At 39.1% G+C, this 20,159-nt stretch overlaps 1 protein-coding gene across 1 annotated transcript in view; it reads right to left on the bottom strand.

Annotated features, from left to right (window-relative positions):
* Positions 1–1,522: 1,522 nt before the first annotated feature.
* The window catches only part of LOC132398041 (teneurin-1-like), a 742,532-nt gene continuing 723,895 nt past the window's right edge, over positions 1,523–20,159 (bottom strand). The window contains exons 28-29 of the mRNA XM_059976960.1: positions 13,743–13,885; positions 1,523–3,306 (exon numbers count right to left, since the gene is read on the bottom strand). Of these exons, the coding sequence (XP_059832943.1) occupies positions 2,554–3,306; positions 13,743–13,885 (896 nt within the window). The 3' untranslated portion in view covers positions 1,523–2,553. The remainder of the gene's footprint in view (positions 3,307–13,742; positions 13,886–20,159) is intronic.

The raw sequence follows: 20,159 nt of genomic DNA on the forward strand, positions 1-20,159 counted from the left end.
TCCTTATTTAAGAAAGGATGTTCTGATATCAGAGGAAGTTCACGAGAATGATTCTGGGAGTAAAAGACTAATCACATGAGGAGTGATTGATGGTTCTGGGCCTATACTCACTGGAATTTAGAAGAATGAGAGGGTATTTAACTGAAACCTTTTGAATATTGAAAGGCTTCATTGAGTGTATTTACGGCAGAGGTTGATAGGTTCTTTATTAGCCAAGGCATGAAAGATTATGGGTAAAAGGCAGGAGAATCGGGTTGTGAGGGAAATGGATCATCTATGATGAAATGGTGGAGCAGATGATGGGCTGAATGGTGTAGTTCTTTTCCTATGTCTTATGGTCTTACGTTTCACCTCCTCTGTTCCTTCAATGATCAGAGAAGGTGGCTACTAATGTCTGAAGCAAACCATTGAATTAACACCAGATGCAAAATTGGGCAATGTAACTATCTAGCTATATCCAGATAAAAGTTGGAACACAATTTTGATTGATCCTTTGTCCTTCAGCCCTACATGATGCACAAAAACAAGCCTGACTGGATTACTATGATTGTGCTGGTTTTAATGATGTTCTCTGGTCATTTACCGCACAACTTTATTATCCATTCAGTAAAAAGTTCACCCAATCTGTCTTTCTTCCAATTTTCTTATTGATAATGTATGCATAAGGTATGAGAACCCTTCCTTGTAGAGTGCTGCTACCATTCTCTAGTGGTGCTCCTTGAGATGTTGGCCACAAAGTTCCTCACAGCCCAGAAAGCCTTGTCAGGTCAGTGAGCACCTGGTCAAAATATTTCTCACCAAATGTGTTTTGTTATAAAGTGCAGTAAGATGCTGGCCTTCGCTTGTCTGCCATTGTTTGGTCCTGAACAATAAATGTTCCATCTGGCTGTGGACGAAGGGCTGTTGGGGTTCTTGGGGGATGATTCCTGTGGGAAAAAGGCTTGGACTGAGTTAAGTAAGTAAAGGATCTCGGACATTTTGGATATGAAGCTGAATTAATGTTGAGAAATGGTCAAGAAATCCAGAAGGAGTGAGATACAAAGTTTGAAGTTACAGAGTTCACAAGGTTTTAAGTTACAGAACAGCTAGAAGAAGGGTGCGGTCAGTCCTCTTAGGATGCCATCTTGTGTTGCAAAAGCCTGACTCTGCATGAATGGCCTGGATATAGTCTAGACTATCGTCGAGGTGACATGAAAACTTGCATCACCTGGCAGTTGAGATCACTATGCAAATGCACTAACATGCCAAACATGTACAGGGTACAGTTGATAGAATTAGGAATTTATGATACATAGAGCATGATTCTAGTTTTAATTAATAAGATTTTTCTTCCGAAGAGTTAATTTGAGAATAACATATAAACTTTACACAATGTGATAGAAAATCTAGACTATTGTTCCTTTAAGGAATTTAAAAAAAACTTCTGTGTGAAATTTGGTAAAATTGTAGGCCTGCATTGATTCACTTATATACTGGTGAATGAATGAGATTTAATATCCAGCCCCATTGTGCTATATTTATTTATAAACTTCCATACAGAATCAGTTGATTCCACAAATCCAGAACCAACTTCCATCATATCTTGCTTGAATGCAGATTGCATACTCAGTACATGAAAACACGTAACAATTAGCAGGTCGCAATGGCTGGCGTTAATAATGTTTACCAGGAATTTTACATCATAATTAAAAATATTAACAACTTGTCTGGCTTGCCCCTCACATACTGTAAACGTGTGTTGACGTTGCGCCAGACTACATTCTAAAATTAATTACACAAAGTTAGTGAAGAAGTTACACTTTAATGTATACTTCCTGGTATGGTTATACCTAGAAAAGAAAACCAAATTGCTCTTTACTTTAGCAATTACACCACCAATTTGATTTAAATGAGGAAATAACTGGTTTTAATGGTGAACAATAAAGATATGTTTTACTGTGGGAAATAATGCACAACAGGCTTTAACCGCACCCACCACCATAAGCAGTTTAAAACAGGTGTACTGTGCTTTACACACCAATCATACATACTCTTTTTGTTCACAGCATTGTAGACCATTCACAATTAAATAAAAAATGAAGAATATCAAAATTAAACATCTGTAGCTATCGTATCTAGCCCAATAATGCAACGCACCCTTGGACAATCATTATGTGACAGAAGATATGCGATTCTGAACTGTTATGAAGAACACAGTTGGCATCTTTTTCTAATCGTACATTAGAGACAAAGTACAGTATTTAATGAATGCACTCAACCCCTACTAGTGTATTCTGGAACTATAGTATAGATTTACGTCTGATCTGGACTGAGCACTGTTGTCTGATGTTATTGATTATGGACCAGATCAGGTGTCCAACCACTCAAAGGAATGCTAAACAAGGGTATTATTAAAATACCATATTTTATCACATTTGAAGGCAGCTTGAAAATTGACTTTTTTCTCCATCACAATATGTACAGAATATCATTCTAGAAAAGAGTACAGCAAATCAATAAATGTTTTAAAAACAGGCAGTCTTTGGTGACTGAAAGGCAGGCGTTTCTTCACCGTTACCTCTTTCCTATTTCACTCTGTCTCATAAACTGGATGTTGTTGGCACTGTCGGAAAGATCCGGATATTGTTCCACAAGCAATACAAAATAACCATCATAGCCTGATACTCTTCCACTGCTCAGCAGCTGTTGCTTCTCTCCGTCAGTCCACGCTCTCACCCCCACTTCTCCCTCTTGCACTCTACGCTGTTCCTTTGCCCAGGCTTGGGCTACAGCTCTCTGTCTGGCCATCTCTAACACATGGATTCTTTCTTCTTCAATGGTGGCACCGTAGCGGATGTTGAAGCCTAGAGCCCCATACTGGAGCTGGATATCTGCAAACCTTCTAGTCCTTCTATTTACCACAGAGGTCATCTGAGAGACAGTCACATTGACTCCATTTTCCAGCACACGGCCCCCTCCGGTATTCCCAATTATGTTCAGGTCTTCTTCTAAAGGTCCCGATTTAACAAAGTAATGCGTATCTCGACCATCAATGGTGAAGTGGAGATTTTCCAGATAATCAGCACCATTGAGGATGGCGGCTATGCGTCTGCTGTCGTCACTGGCAACCCCGATGATGTCAGCAGTTACCTTAGCATCTTTGATGGCAAACTTGACTCCTTTGCCAAAGACAGAAGGAACTGCAGCAAATCTCGGCCGTTTATCTTGGCATTTCTGGTAGCTCCTTATGGAGGTCTGGGGCAGCCGTTCCAGAGAGATGAAGCTTTTGAGTTGCTTCTGAAGTTCACACTGTATGCCTAATACAACCTGAGAAAAAACAAGCAGAGAGAGCTCCTGTTCAAGTACATGCTTCAAAGAAAATATTTTTAACAGAGTGGTTATGAAGTTCTCAGAAGATTTGCCAATACTCTCCCAAAACTGTACAAGGTCTCAATTTCATTATCAGCATATAAATATAAATCCACACATTCAAAATGCCATTAACAGGCAGTAACAAAATAAAATTCCATCCCAAATATCAGATATTCAATTAGCAGGACATACTATGATTACTAAGGTGTATTTTGGGAGAGATATATTGAATGAGGTCACTCACAGTCTTATTTGAATAATTCTGGGAATGTTTAACACAGCAATGTCAAAATAATTTACAACCATCTTCTCTTATGGACCACATAAGTTGTGCTGCATTCACTCTAGAGTTATACACAGAATTAATTTCCCCACGTATTGTGAATGACTTCCTTTCAATTGCTACTTGTGATAATCCACCCATTCTTATAAGAATCAGGGTGAAGATAAACTAATCCCACGCACATTACTGTAACTGGGGATCAAACTATGGCTTTTTATATATTCATTCCATCACTTTTTCAATAGAACTATCACAGTCACAGGTCTTGTAAAAGGAGTGAAATATAAATACTGCAGAGCCTATTTACAGTAATTGCAAAAGACCACACATGGAATTTATATATTTAATACAAATGTAAAACTTCGCACTATAACTCAATTTAAACATATTTTTAAGGAAGTTTTCACCATGTGACCCTCCCAACACAAACAGCTCTCCCTTAGCTGAGGTCTAAGACCTGACTTGTTGACATGCTCTCAGTTAACCTGCTCGACACTGGCACAATCAGAGCTCGACATAGGGTAAAATAGACCACATAGCAGAGTTACTATATGAATGGTATTGGGTATTATAAACCTTTCGTGACCATTATAACATGCCTTCGAGAAATGAATTTTTATTCTACTTGACATTTTTCAGTGAATAAATATTCTGCTTTGCTGCTTGCTCTGGAAATTATATTATTGGACAGATCACAGTACACTGGAGTGAAAGAATTGTGTTGCTCATCACAACAGAGCACCAATAATGAGATGTAACCTAGAGTACACTTTTAATGTAATCACTCTAAATCATGGGATGCAGGGTAAATCTTATTTTTGGCTAGTTGTTGGCCAGCCGGACTAATGGGAACTTAGAAGCGAAGATATTCTGGCATGCTTTTAGTGTTGGGAATGGGGAATCCTACAGCTTTTACACACTTATGTGTAATAATGTCAGTAACTGTACAATGAGTTTGTCATAGCCTTTTAATTAGGACATCCCCCAGCATCAATTGAATGAAACGTCCTGTTTTTCAAGGGGTATTACAAACCTCACTAAGAGTTGAGAAGCTTATTTGTGTTGCGATCTATGGAATTTTACTTGGCTGCAATGACTTGCTATGTTGAAAGGTCTGGTAAGATAGTTGTTAGATTACTTAACTAATACTATGGGCCTGAATATGGGAGTGAAGAGTTCAAGGGTGAAGAGACAATTTCAAATGAGGTTGGTGGTGACATCGGATGCATGGCAACTCTGGCAGAGTTTGCAAGACATTACTTCCTACAAAGCGAAACCCAACAGCATGAATGGCAGCGATGCTTCACTACCAGATGAACTCAACACTTTCTATGCCTGCCTTGGAAGGCAGAACACTGTGACGTTCCCTGCTGCATCTGATGACCCTGATCTCCGTCTCAGAGGCCAATGTTAGGCTGTCTTTAAAGAGAGTGAACCCTTGCAAGGCAGAAGGTCCAGATGGAGTACCTGGTAAGGCTCTGAAAACCTGTGCTAACCAACTAGCGAGAGTATTTAATGACATTTTCAACCTCTCACTGCTATGGACAGAAGTTCCAACTTGCTTCAAAAAGGCAACAATTATACCAGTGCCTAAGAAGAATAATGCGAGCTGCACTAATGACTATTGTTACATCCGTAGCCCCCTCGTTTGTGAGAATCGCCAGATCACTGTTGGGTTGAGTCAAAAGGGGGCCCAAGACATGAGAGGGAGACGTGCAGGATGTCACGTTTCCCCTCCCCATAGCGATGTAAAGCTACGGGACATGGCCATTATCTCTTGGAGACAGATTTGTAGATTGAGATGCTCTGCTATGTGAATGCCCTCGGGCAAAGTGGGCTGGTTGAGGGAGAAATTGCATCACCCCCAAACTGATTGACATCTACGACCCTGCGAGTCAGAATAAAAGAGGAACAACCCCTCAGACGCACCAGAAGAAACGTTAAGCGACCACGTAACAGCAGACTGTCATCGGAAACCAAGCCACGTGCGTTCAATTCTGTGGCTGGAATTGGTGGCTGAAACCACGGAAAATGGCTTTTTTTAGCTAACAACGGGGAAACCCGCTCCCCTGACTCAACGGATTGGCATCATAAAAGACTTGGGCAAGTTTAAATGCCTCCCTCTCTTAAACCCAAAACGCTGCAGCCTGAACGAGCTAATGACTTTTATATTTCCATCGGACAATACATTATCCCCTAGACAACGATAGAGTTATGTTTTATTGGTTATGATCATACCTGTGCTTTAGATTTAGTATTGACGACATATATTATCTGTATGTTTGCATTAATATTTTTGTGCCTCTTTATCAATAAATACTTTTAAAAATAGTACCATCAGACTTCAATGGACCTCTCTATCTTTGCTGGTAAGTGATCCAGTTACGGGATTTCGTAACACTATTGACCAGTAGTACAGTAATAAAATGCTTTGAGAGAGTGGTCATGACTAGACTGAACTCCTGCCTCAGCAAGGACCTGGACCCAATGCAATTTGCCTTTTGCCACAATAGGTCCAACAGCAGATGCAATCTCAATGGTTCTCCACACAGCTTTAGACCACCTGGACAACACAAACACCTATGTCAGGATGCTGTTCATCGACTGTAGCTCAGCATTTAATATCATCATTCCCACAACCCTGATTGAGAAGTTGCAGAACCTGGGCCTCTGTACCTCCTTATGCAATTAGATCCTCGATTTCCTAATCAGAAGACCACAATCTGTGCGGATTGGTGATAACATATTCTCCTCACTGACGATCAACACTGGCATACCCCAGGGGTGTGTGCTTAGCCCACTGCTCTACTCTCTATATACACATGACTGTGTGGCTAGGCTTAGCTCAAACACCATCTATAAATTTGCTGTGATACAACCATTGTTGGTAGAATCTTAGGTGGTGACGAGAGGGCGTACAGGAGTGAGATATGTCAACAGGTGGAATGGTGCCACAGCAACAACCTGGCACTCAACGTCAATAAGACAAAAGAGCTGATTGTCGACTTCAGGAAGAATAAGACGAAGGAACACATGCCAATCCTAATAGAGGGGTCAGAAGTGGAGAGAGTGAGCAGTTTCAGGTTCCTGGATGTCAAGATCTCTGAGGATCTAACCTGGTCCCAACATATCGATGTAGTTATATAGAAGGCAAGACAATGGCTATGCTTCATTAGGAGTTTGAAGAGATTTGGCATATTAACAAATGCACTGAAAGTCCTCTACAGATGTTCCATGGAGAGCATTCTGACAGGCTGCATCACTGTCTGGTATGGAGGGGTTACTGCACAGGACCGAAAGAAGCTGCAGAGGGTTATAAGTCTAGTCAGCTCCATCTTGGGTACTAGCTTACAAAGTACTCAGGATACCTTCAAGGAGTGGTGTCTCAGAAAGGCAGTGTCCATTATGAAAGACCTCTAGCACCCAGGGCACGCCCTTTTCTCACTGTTACCATCAGGTAGGAGGTACAGAAGCCTGAAGACAAACACTCAGTGATTCAGGACATTGAACCCTTGGATGCTAGCTCACTTTTTTTAATATACAGTATTTGTTTTTTCACATTGTTATGAAGGTACCACAGCTCTGAGGGGCCGAAGGAGCGGGAGCAGCCCCCTCCTTCCGGAGAATCGCAAGATCGCTATTAATTTGGGACTTGGAAGTGAGAGACAATGCAACGGTTTTGACCATTTGTTCTTAGAGGCACCTGTGCAAGTCCCGGCTACGTGACAACTACCAAGAACATGAACACCCTCGGGCCATGTGGGGGTGGAGATTGCATCCCCCTACTTTGATGGACAGCTACAACTCTGCAAGTAAAGATAAAAGCGGACTGCAGGAGGCAGTACCCTAGCGATGCACCAGAGGAACTTGCTCGCTCAACGCTCCCGGGAGAGCTGGAAGCCACTCAACGCCACGTGTGCTCCTAACTCCTTTGCCTGGGGAGTGGGTGGCTGATAATACCGAGAAGGACTTCGAACTAACAACGGGGAAACCAACGCTCCCCTGATTTTAACGGAGTGGTCAAAAAGATACGGGCAAGTCTTCTTTTCGTTCTCACCAATCCCTCTAAGACACGTGAAACCCAACAATTCCTCGAAAGACTTCTGAATGACTCTTTAGATTTCCAATGGACAAAAATATTATCCACTAGACAACAGCCGGGATTAATGATGATTATGACTATATCCGGGCTTTAGATTGCGCATTGGTGATGTGCATTATCTGAATGTTTGCATTAACCTTACTTTTGTGCCCCTTTATAAATAAAAACGTTTGAAAATAGTGACATCAGACTTCAACAGACCTCTCTATCTTTGCTGGTAAGTTATCCAGTTACGGGATACGTAACAACATGATTTTTAAATCTATTCAATATACGTATACTGTAATTAATTTACTTATTTATAATTATTTTCTTCTATATTATGTATTGCATTGAACTGCTGCTGCTAAGTTAACAGATTTCACGTCATATGCTGTTGATAATAAACCTAATTCTAATTCTGATTCTGATTCTGAAGTCTCATCCTGGTAGCTTGGGAATTTAAAATCAAGTAGTGACATAACTTCAAAAGTAAAAGCTTGTATTAGTAATTAGACCTTGCAACTACTGGACTGTTAAAAACCTATCTGGGTCCTCAAGATCATAAGACCATAAGGCATAGGAACAGAATCCCTTTCAGCCTCATTTCTTCTTCCTTCTCCCTGTAACTTTTGATGCCCTCACTACTCTAGAGCATATCAATCTCTGCTTTAAGTATACTCAATGACTTGGCCTCCATGGTTGTTTGTGGCAATGTCCACCCACTCACTAAAGAAATTCCTCCTCTTCTCTGTTCTATATGGATTTCCTTAACTCTGAGGTTGAGCCCTGTGGTAACATCCTCTTCACATCCACTAAATCTAGACCTTTCAATATTTGATATGGTTCGATGAAATCCCTCCTTGTTGTTCTAAACTCCAATGAGTATAGGCTCCTCATACATTAAGTTTCTCATTCCTGGAATTATACTCCTAAATCATCTCTAGACCCTCTCCAATGCCAGCACATCCTTTCTTAGATCAGTGACCCAAAACCACTTTGTGTATGCCGAGTGGTCTGGCCAATGCCTTATAAAGATTATGCATTACATCCATGCTTTTATATTCCAGTCCTCTCAAAATTAACACTAACATTGCACTTGTTTCTTTACCACTGACTCAACCTGCAAGTTAACCTTTAGGGAACCCAGCACGAGGACTCCCAAGACGCTTTACTCCTCTGATTGTTGAATTGTCTCCCCATTTAAAAAATAGTCTATGCCTTTATTTCTTTGACCAAAATGTATGACTCCATCTGTGGCCAATCTCACGGATTAAGGCTTCAAAGAAGTTAGAAAACATTGAGATGAGTTTGGAAGCAAGTGAATACTCAGCATCTACCAGCCTCTCGCTTGCTGTTGCCGATGAAGCTGTCTCTGTATGGTGAACTCTTGCTTCTCCTGTTCACTGCTTCCAAGGGAAAGTCCTTGCGTTCAAGTGATCTCTGTCTCTATTAATGCTGCCAGCAGATGGGGCCGGAGCAAGGTTTAATTGACGTGGATTGTAGATTTGGACTATTAGGATTAAAGGCAAAGTCAATAAGAATAAGGAACCTTGGTTCTCTAAGGATATTGGAACTCTGATAAAGAAGAAGAGAGAGATGTATGACACGTATAGGAAACGGGGCAAATAAGGTTCTTGAGGAGTATAAAAAGTGTAAAAAATACTTAAGAAAGAAATCAGGAGGGCTAAAAGAAGACATGAGGTAGTTTTGGCAGTCAAGGTGAAGGATAATCCAAAGAGCTTCTACAGGTATTTTAAGAGCAAAAGGATAGTAAGGGATAAAATTGGCCCTCTTGAAGATCAGAGTGGTCGGCTATGTATGGAATCAAAAGAAACAGGGGATATCTTAAAAGGATTTTAAGTCTGTATTTACTAAGGAAACTGGCACAGAGTAATGGAAATAAGGCAAACAAGTAGTGAGGTCATGGAACCTATACAAATTGAAGAGGAGGAGGAGCTTGCTATCTTGAGGCAAATCAGAGTAGATAAATCCTCAGGTCCTGACAGGGTATTCCCTTGGACCGGCTAGTGTTGAAATTGCAGGGGCCCTGGCAGATATAGTTAAAATGTCAGTATCTATGGGTGAGGTGCTGGAGGATTGAAGGATAGCTCATGTTGTTCAGTTGTTTAAAAAAGGTTCTAAAAGTAATTTAGAGGGAAATTATAGGCTGGTAAGTTTGATGTCGGTAATAGGTAAATTATTGGAAGGAGTACCAAGAAATAGGATCCACAAATATTTAGATAGACAGTGACTTATTAGGGAGAGTCAATGCAGCTTTGTGCATGGTAGATCATGTTTAATGAACCTATTAGAATTTTTTGAGGAGGTTACAGGGAAAATGAATGAAGAGAAGGCAGTGGATGTTGTCTACATGGACTTCAATAAGGCCTTTGACAAGGTCCCGCATGGGAGGTTAGTTAGAAAGATTCAGTCGCTAGGTATACATGGTGAGGTAGTAAATTGAATTAGACATTGGCTCAATGGGAGAAGCCGGAGTGTGGTAGTGGAGGATTGTTTCTCTGAGTGGAGGCCTGTGACTAGTGATGTGCTGCAGGGATCAGTGCTGGGTCCACTGTTATTTGTCATCGATATCAATGATCTGGATGATAATGTGGTAAATTGGATCAACAAATTTGCTGCTGATACAAAGAATGGAGGTGTAGTGGACAGTGAGGAAGGTTTTCAAAGCTTACAGAGGGATTTGGACTAGCTGGAAAAATGGGCTGAAAAATGGCAGATGGAGTTTAATACAGACAGGTGTGAGGTGTTGCACTTTGGAAGGGAAAACCAAGGTAGAACATACAAGGTAAATGGTAGGGCACTGAGGAGTGCAGTAGAACAGAGGGATCTGGGAATACAGTTGCAAAATTCCCTAAAAGTGGCATCACAGGTAGAAAGGGTAGTAAAGAGAACTTTTGGTACATTGGCCTTTATAAATCAAAGTATTGAGTATAAGAGTTGGAATGTTACGATGAGGTTGTATAAGACATTGGTGAGGCCGAATTTGGAGTATTGTGTGCAGTTTTCGTTACTGAATTACAGGAATTACAGGAAGGATATTAATAAGGTTGAAAGAGTGCAGAGAAGGTTTACAAGGATTTTGCTGGGACTTGAGAAACTGAGTTACAGAGAAAAGTTGAATAGGTTAGGAATTTATTCCCTGGAGCATAGAAGAATGAGGGGAGATTTGATAGAGGTATATAAAATTATGATGGGTATAGATAGAGTGAATGCAAGCAAGCTTTTTCCACTGAGAACATGGGTTAAGGGTGAAGGGGGGAAAGTTTAAAGGGAATATTGGGGGGGGTTTCTTCACACAGAGTGGCTGGAGTGTGGAATGAGCTGCCAGATGAAGTGGTAAATACAGGTTCACTTTTAACATTTAAGAAAAAACTTGGACGGGTACATGGATGAGAGGTGTATGGAGGGATATGGTCCAGTTGCAGGTCAGTGGGACTAGGCAGAAAAATGGTTTGGCACAGCCAAGAAGGGCCCAAAGGCCTGTTTCTCTGCTGTAATGTTCTATGGTTCTATTTCAGTTTTCGTGAATTGTTCTATTTCTAGTTCTGATTCTGTTTGTTCTTTTTTTGTTGTGACTATTAGGCAATTTTTGAAAAAGGTGGCCTGTGGATAACGAACACTGAGCTGAACTGTACTGAAATATGCTGTATGTGTTTCATATTTTGCGTTTTTGATTTTTTTTTGCCCTTTGCGTGAATTTTCTGTGCTTGGGTGGGGAGGGGATTTGATGCTTGATGTTTTCCTTTGAATGGGCTGGTTCCATGTTTTTTCTTTGTTTCATGACTGTCTATGTGGAAGACAATTTTCAGGGTTGTATACTGTATGCATACTTTGACAATAAATGTACTATGAGCTTTGTATCTTTCTTCTGTAGATTCCCTGCTTCCTTGAAACAACTTTTTCCTCCACCTGTCTTTATATCGCTTTTGGACTTGGTCACAAAGCCATCAATTCCATCATCCAAATCATTGACATATAACGTGAAAAGAAGCAGTCCCAACCCCAACCCCTGTGGCTTACCGTTAGTCACTGGCAGCCAATGAAAAGGCGCCTTTTGTTCCTACTCTTTTCCTCCTGCCAGTTAGCCAATCTTCTACCCATGCTGTTATCTTTCCTGTAATATCATGGACTCTTATCTTACTAAGTAGCCTCATTTGCGTCACCTCATCACTGACCTTCTGACAGTTAATGACATCCAATGATGATCCTTTGTCTATCTTGCTTGATTTTTCCTTCAAAGAATTTCAACAGATTTTTCAGGCAAAATTTCCCCTTAAGGAAACCGTGCTGGATTTCGCCCATTTTATTATGGATCTCCAAGTAACCTGAAACCTTATCCTTAATAATGGACTCCAGCATCTTCCCAACAACTGAAGTCAAGCAAACTAACCTATAAATTCTTTTCTTCTATCTCCCTTCCTTCTTCCTGTCTTTTGCTTCACTTCAATCTTAAAGGGGTAGGGCGGCATTTGCAATTTTCCTGTACACTTTAACCATTTCAGAACCTAGTGTTCTTGAAAGCTCTTTACCAATTCCTCCACAGTCTCTTCAGCTACCTCTTTCATAATCCTTGGGTGCAATCCATAAGGTCCAGGTGACTTATCTACCTTCAAACCTTTCAGTTTCTGAGGCACCTTCTCTTTAGTAATAGCAACTACACTCACGTGTGCCCTCTGATACACTCAAATAAACATCCTTCATAGAAGAAAAGCATCTACCGTCTTGAGCTCTGTGTAACTCCAGACTTCCCACTGTATGTAACTTCTATGTGTACTCTGAACTGGCTGACCAACACACTCAAGGAGAATTAGGGATGGCAGCAAGCACCCAAATTTCCAATATCACATAGAAAGAAATAAAAATCCTGAGTTGTTCAAGGTTGATCCTGAGTATTTTATTTGAGTTTGCTCCTAAAAACTCTTCATGTGCTTATTTGTCAGCATAACCTGGCCTATTTAGGGATATAAATAGAAGCATCTTTATAACATAGAATTTCCATAAGAACTTCCATTTCATTAATATCTTTTTCAGCCTCAGATGTCAGAAAGAATGTGGCACAGTGCAAGCAGGTTAATATTTCTGAAGTGCAGTGAATAATGTGGGAAGAAAGGTTGCATGCTGTAAAAACCCATAAACAGTTGAAAGATAATTGATGGATTAAGTTGATTTAGATATACTGGTTCAAATGTAAATGCTGACTGGTTTGCCGAACTGTACCCCACCTTTCTTCAAAGTATTTCTTAAGTGACATCAAAAATATCATGCCTGACGTAAACTTCACCTCACAGTTAAAAATAAGATAATCATAGAGAATATCAATTTGCATTTACTACCGGTTGGTCTTCTTGGTACCTGGTATGGGACATAAACTTTGACTTCCCAGTTTGATTCCTGCTGACATTAGTAACGTATTCCCAGCATAAATCCCTCATGAGACATCAACAATAGCACAACGTCCCACATTCACTCAAGGTGTGATTTTCAGCTTCACAGGTTTAAAAAATTCAGTTCTTGATTTTTTTTTACGCAAAACTCAGTTTTTACTAACCCTGTTTTTGCTAAAGTGGTCCTTTTCAAAAGGACAACACCCAAAACATATTTTTTTGCTGCAGCATCCCACAGTATCATTAAAAGGGATCGGCCCTTGCATCTACAGTAACTCAGACTGACTTTCAATGAAGATTTATTTATAATTGGAAATTCTCAGAGTTATCAATGACAACCAAGGTGACATACGAATCCATAATCCCTGGGGTAGAGAAGGTATGTAGTCCGATCACAGTCCGGTAAGTCTACTGGAAAATATATGGAAGTTGTATGAGGACAAGGTTGGATTCAGTCATCATTTGCTTTAGGTCCGCCAGCTGGTGATGTGTATAATGCCTGCTGAGTTAGGTTTTTGGAGAGTCAATAGTATTCAAAGCATAAGGCATTGCTTTTGAGAAAATGGGGAGATATTGAAGAATAAATGAAAACCAGTGGAATGTATTTTACTTGTCATACCTTACTGGGATCCCAGTCTTGCGTTCTGGTTTGAGTTTTCAGAAGTTCATAAGTTGCTTCCATGATATTCATTTCAGGCTTAGGGAATCCAGGTACCACATTGTGCAACTGAAATCCAAAAAGTTCCAGCCAGCTCCCAATATCTATAAACAGAAGAAGCACAATGAAAACAGTAGGATAAAGTATGCTCACTCCAGGATAATTCTGTAAATTATGATTCACCTCTTGTGCATTACACTAATTCAAGCTTTATTAATTATTATTAAAAGACCTCAATTGCTTTGTGTATTCTAGTCCTTCACTGAAAACTCTATGATGTATTATAAATATATTGACTGCAAAGCAAAGAATTTAAGGAAGGATTCATTAAAAAACATTGAAGCTAAATTGTTTATACTGCAGTTCTCACCAAAATCAGTGGGATTCTAAGCTGCCATGGGAAGTAAGTGATAATTTCACCATTGCAATATCAGGACATCCCAGTCAGACTGTATCTTGCTGATGGACTCTGTGTGGAGTCAAACTGCAGAGAAACTGACATATGTAGACTTCCAATTCTGTCATTAAATTCTGGACCCCATGTTGGACTCCATGAGTTACTGCCATTTTGAATGGCCAAATGCTGGCAGTTGTGTTTGGAACTATTGGCAACAGCCAGTAAGATCTGGTTCAGTGTCCAATGTTGTTCACAAGATGGCAAACATTTTGCATGATTAATGCAAAATACAGTTGCAATTTATATGCAAACACTTTTAGAAATACAGGAAACAAAATCAATATTAAAAACTATGTTAAGTACAATATATAGTTCTGGTATATCTAGAAAGGCAGGGCATAAGATTCAAGCCCAGTTATGGCATATCAAAAGCAAAAATATTTACTTGAATCAAGATTTACTAAATGATTTTACTGTTTCTTCCTATACACTGTTAACACAGAGGTTGATAGATTCTTGATTAGTCAGGGCATGAAGGGCTATAGGGACAAAGCAGAAGATTGGGACTGACAGGAAAATGGATCAACCATGATGAAATGGCAGTGCAGACCTTATGGGCCAAATTGTCTGATTCTGCTTCTGTATCTTATGGTATTATGATATTCATTTTTTGCATTTTTGAAATTCAGTTATAATTAACTTGACGCAAGTTTTTGTTGCTGGAAACAAGTGCATTTATGTGGTAATTAGTTGAGGATTCCCTCACATTTGGCTCTGATATTTTGCATGATACTAAAAGCTGAAGTTGTAAATAAGTTTGGTTGCAAATGGTGAGTTATATGGATTAGTTGAGGAAACTTCCGTACCATTGCACATACAAAGGAAGAGCATTTGACTGTATATACTACCTTTAAATGCTTTCTGATGAATCTTAAATAGACTACACCAAATGAAGCCAACATTTGCTAAGTTCATTTAAGATTCCAGAACACAAAATTGATCTACTGCCTGTTCAATCATGACATGTAAAAAGTTATGAAGATAGGAAACATGGTAAAGCCAGTTCCACCATTCAGCCAACATCATGGTGATCAGTACCTCTACTCTCTTTGTTGAATGTCTCCTGACACACCTTCTGATCTTAGTCTTGAAAATTGGAACTGAACTACCATTGAGAGCCTTTCAGGAAGGGATTTTCACTGCTCATTGTATAACTAAAATGTTTCTGATTTTCTCCCTCGTGCTTTGGCTATAATTTTCAGATTAACACCATTAGTCTTGTACCCTCACTGGAGAACTGAGCTTCCCTATTATTAAACCTATCTAAAGTCATATCTATGAAAATTGTCCTTATGACTTAATTCTATAAATCTAAAACAGGAGATCAAACATAGGCTAGCTATTGGTGCTAATGAGAAGCATCCACTAAGCAGCACTGACACAGGAGCCAGCAGAAAGAAAACATTTGATGGCATCTATATTGGCAGCTCCTTGTAATTCCTTAGTTGCTGTTCCTGGCTGTTGGGAGATTATCAAGTTCAACAAAAACCTGTCGAGATGAAAGATTTTCTGTTTTTTAATGAAACAGTTCTTTAAGGTTATAATTTATTGTAATGCCTTTGAATATTTTGAGCTGCCAGGGTGCTAAAATAACAAGTATGACATTGTGAGATGTCACAGACTTGCAGGCAACAGGATTCATCATATTTTCATAGAGTTCCTTTCGAATTACTGAGAATTTCATGGAACTGATTATGATTCCAGTTTAAAATAATGTGCTTATGTTTCTACTATCAATCTAATAGAAATATTCCTATTAATTTCAGTGCTACTTAACTTTCAGATCATAGTCATTAAAAAATCTGATTAAATTTAATGTTTAGAGACAATGGGAACAAATAATCACTTATACTGGGACCAAATGCATGTGAGTATTGGTAATGGGCTGTACTCATGCCTGAGCATTTACTTCCATTGATTCTAGTGGAGTCAATACTTATACATGCAATTAACTCTAAAAAACAAAAATAAATTTCTCCACATTTTTGAAACATAAAGTATGTAATGCTTCTCATAGTATTGAGTTATAGATTGTCTGAATTAATTTGGATAAGAATAGGATTAAAAATAAATATAAAATATTCTTTGCCATTCTGGACAATGTTAGGGGAATTAATTAGGAAATCTAAAGCAGATCCAATCAGTGATTGAACTATAAAATGTAAAATGATCAGCTTATTCAGGAAATATTAAATGAGAAGTAAGATGGTTAAAACATATATACTGCTGAGAAACGACACTGAAAAGCATTATTGTTTTTTTCTCAGTGCTGTAGGGTTGTCTGTTCTCTTATCTAGAATAGATCACATACACATTTGTTTTGGGGGCACATTGTACAAGTCAGGAAATTCAGACTGGTTCTTTCTGGCATCAGTCCCCTTGTGAGTACAGAGCTCATTTTAGAATGTCATGGGGGAACTTGGCCAACATGCTTCTGAGGGAGAATAGTTGCCCGTCATTATACATTCACATAAGAAACTGACCATTCTTGCACAGTATTGATTGAGAGGCTGCAAAATTAAATACATACACAATGTACATCCTTCCCTCTGCCCAGCCATTGATGCCGTTATGACACAGATGATGAATATATATAATTTGGTGACATGCTGTGACAAATCTTAAAAGCCTACACTCAAAACCTGTGGTATCATTTTCTGTACATAATTTTGCATAAGATGTCCCAGAGGCTTTGATGGTTTTAAATTCAGAGTAAGTTTCAGGATAATGAACCACATATGACAATATGGCCTTTGCACTGATCATAAAGGTTTTTGAGTATTCACAATCAAGAAGAATTTATGAGGTTTAAGAATTATTTTGCTTCTATATTTAGAAATAAGATATATAGTGAACTATGGAATGTGAAATCAGAATTGGGGATACGTAATTATTTATGCTGCCTCTCAGCAAAGTTCTTGTAGTTATGTCATCATCACATTAGATCACACAATTTAACACATTCAATTCTAACTATTAAGGCCATAAGCCTATAAAACATAGGAGCAGAAATAGGCTGTTTGGCCCAATGAGCCTGCTTTGCCATTCCATAATGGTACTTATATGATCTGTTGTAGTTTATCTTTGGTTCATTTTTATAATAATGTTTTATATTGTGGATTAAATAAAACAAACATCACAGCACTGTACTAATTCCCAAAATAAGATGTAACTATATTTACTAAACTTCCGACTGAGTGCAGAATATATATTCCATTAATGTTGTAAACGTCCTGATTATGTCTTATATTGTTTGCGTATTCCACTTGTATAGTGTATTATCTTCAATGCAGTGCAGGATTTTTCCATTTAAACAACCTACTTTAGTCTTATGAGTGATAGCAATAAATGTATCATAACTAAAAGGTCCAAGTTGCATGCTAATTCTGTTTTGCACAAGGAGAGCTTTTTCAGAAAGCACCCTCACCAGATTACCCACATTTTATATATGAAGGAGCAAATTGTCATTTACCATCCCTGCAAAAGAACGATGAATAGTTTACAGCTAAAATAAGCACTTTTCTTTGAAGCAGATTAGTGACGGTTATTGTAACTATCTGCACTGAAGTGAACTCCTTTTTAATTTCACACTGATTGAATTCTGTGCATCAGACTCCGACACTGAATAAAATTACTTCATTATATGTTTGTACAGCCTTTTCAGTACAATTATCTGTCAGTCTGCCCTGTAGTTTTCAACATCCTTAACAGCTTTTAAAAGTGAAATATTCATAAATCTGACACATCTGAAATAAGAATGCTGATCAACCATTAAAGCAATCAATCACCCAGGAAAATTTGACAGAGAACTGGAAAAATCTGCAACTCAGGAGTATCAACAGCCTTCTAACTTTTTTGTCTATATTAGCAGTCAAAGAAAAATCCCTAGAGGTTTAGTCTACCACTCTTTGGTGGTAGACTAAACCATTGTGCATTTCACTTACAATTTAGCTGGTTGACTATATTTGAAATGATCTTAGAGTGGTTTACACCCAGAACAAAGAGCTAAAATAGATCTTCGTAGTTACTGACGGGCCTGCACTCAAATGCGTGCAGGTGCCAAAACCTAAAGGTTGAATGGGGTACACGTAAAAGACATTAGTGCCTGTTCTTAAGTGGGCTGTAATGAATCTTCTGTCATGGTTCCTCTGGCTGTATGCTCATCTCAAAGCCAACCATCACAGCTTACTCCTTCAAGTAACCTTGAGCTACAGTGTGAAGATCATGCTCAATTTAGGGCATGGTTGTAGTATGGATTGCCAAAGATACCTGTGGAACCTTCAGGGGAATTGTATCAATCTTCTAGTGGCCAGTTTGCAGTCACAGAATAGTTAGATCTGGAACACCAAAATAGTACCGCCATCCAACTGCTATGATTAGACTATATTGATATTATCTTTTGCATTCATTTATTCATTGTTGCTGCAAATGACTCGGAACACATTACCCATCTTGAATATATTTTCATTTTGGGGAAATCACATCCTTTATTGTGCAGATATAAACAGCACTTGTGTGGCACCTGCTTGTGTTGATGTAGACTTTGCTATACGTCATCTAGAAAGGATGCAATGGTGTACTGCCATCAGGTTGCTCACTGAGATAATGCATTCCATATTGGTATGAGTATATTCCCTGGAACTTGGAAAGCATTTAAACTTTTTCCAGCAAGCTTTGACACAGTCCAGTCAGATATCCTGATGTTAGCAGAGTGACCTTTTGAAATATCAAAAATGCAGCAAGGTAGCATGAAAGATCATAGTTTTACTGAAATTGTTGTATGACAGGCAAAGTCAAAGACTTCTGGATTATGTAGGCAAGAGAGGAAATGGGAACCAGAGGATTAACAACATCGTTAAATGTGGATCTGATACCAGAAAATAGCCAGATGTTAGAAATATTGCAGAATATTGGTAGCTCGGGTGGGCTATTTGGATGTTTGGTTGTTCGCTGAGCTTAGCAAAATGTTTGCTGACATTTCAGCTCCAATTGAGAAGCCTTCATCAGTGCACAGTTGAGGATGTTGAGGGTGTTGTCTCCTCAGAATGCCGGCTTATATACTCCTCCAGGGTTCCAATGGATATTGATTAGACATCATGATCTGGTTGGCTGGTTCATGACATCAAATCAACACCCATTGGGACCCTGGAGGAGTATATAAGCTGGCATTCTGAGGAGGCAGCACCCTCAACTGCGCACTGAAGATGGCTTCCCATTTGGGGCTAAAATGTCTGCAAATATTTTGCCAAGCTTGATGATCAACCAAACTTCCAAATAGCCAGATGTGTTATTGTGAAATTAGTCCAATCATCCCAATGTGCATTATTTCCTTCGAAAATAATCTATTCAAGGATAAATCTCTATGATTATGGATATTGAACATGAAAAACAGATTCTGACACACAATTTGTATGCAATAGCATGCTATATATTACAAATATCTTAATGGACCCGAACTACAAGAGATTATGCAGATGCTGCAAGCAGTCCTGATAAAGAATCTTGACCCAAAACATTGACAGTATATTTCCCTCCATTGAATCTGCCCGAGTTCATCTGTATTTTGTGTTTGTTGCTCTTACTAATGAACCCATCAACTCTGGCAGGTAGGATTTACATACATCAGAGATATATTGCACATGACCAACAAATAGGTAAATGCCATATCTGCAGTATAAAGTGTCTATGCCATATGTGGGAGCAGGAGTTTGCCATTAATTTCACCTCTGAGTGAACAAGCCCTTTCTCTGAGCCTTCAGTTTCATTCTCTCTGTGACTATTATATGAAGTTCAACCAAAAATTTTCACGACTCTGAACATCTGACAACAGCTGGTCCACCATCAAAAGTTCCTGCTTCCATCACTTTCTCTGTCTCAGATTTTTTACTGCTGAAGCTTTTGTTGTCTCAGGACTTCAGACG

Source organism: Hypanus sabinus, chromosome 8, assembly GCF_030144855.1.
Source record: "Hypanus sabinus isolate sHypSab1 chromosome 8, sHypSab1.hap1, whole genome shotgun sequence".
Classification (NCBI taxonomy): domain Eukaryota; kingdom Metazoa; phylum Chordata; class Chondrichthyes; order Myliobatiformes; family Dasyatidae; genus Hypanus; species Hypanus sabinus.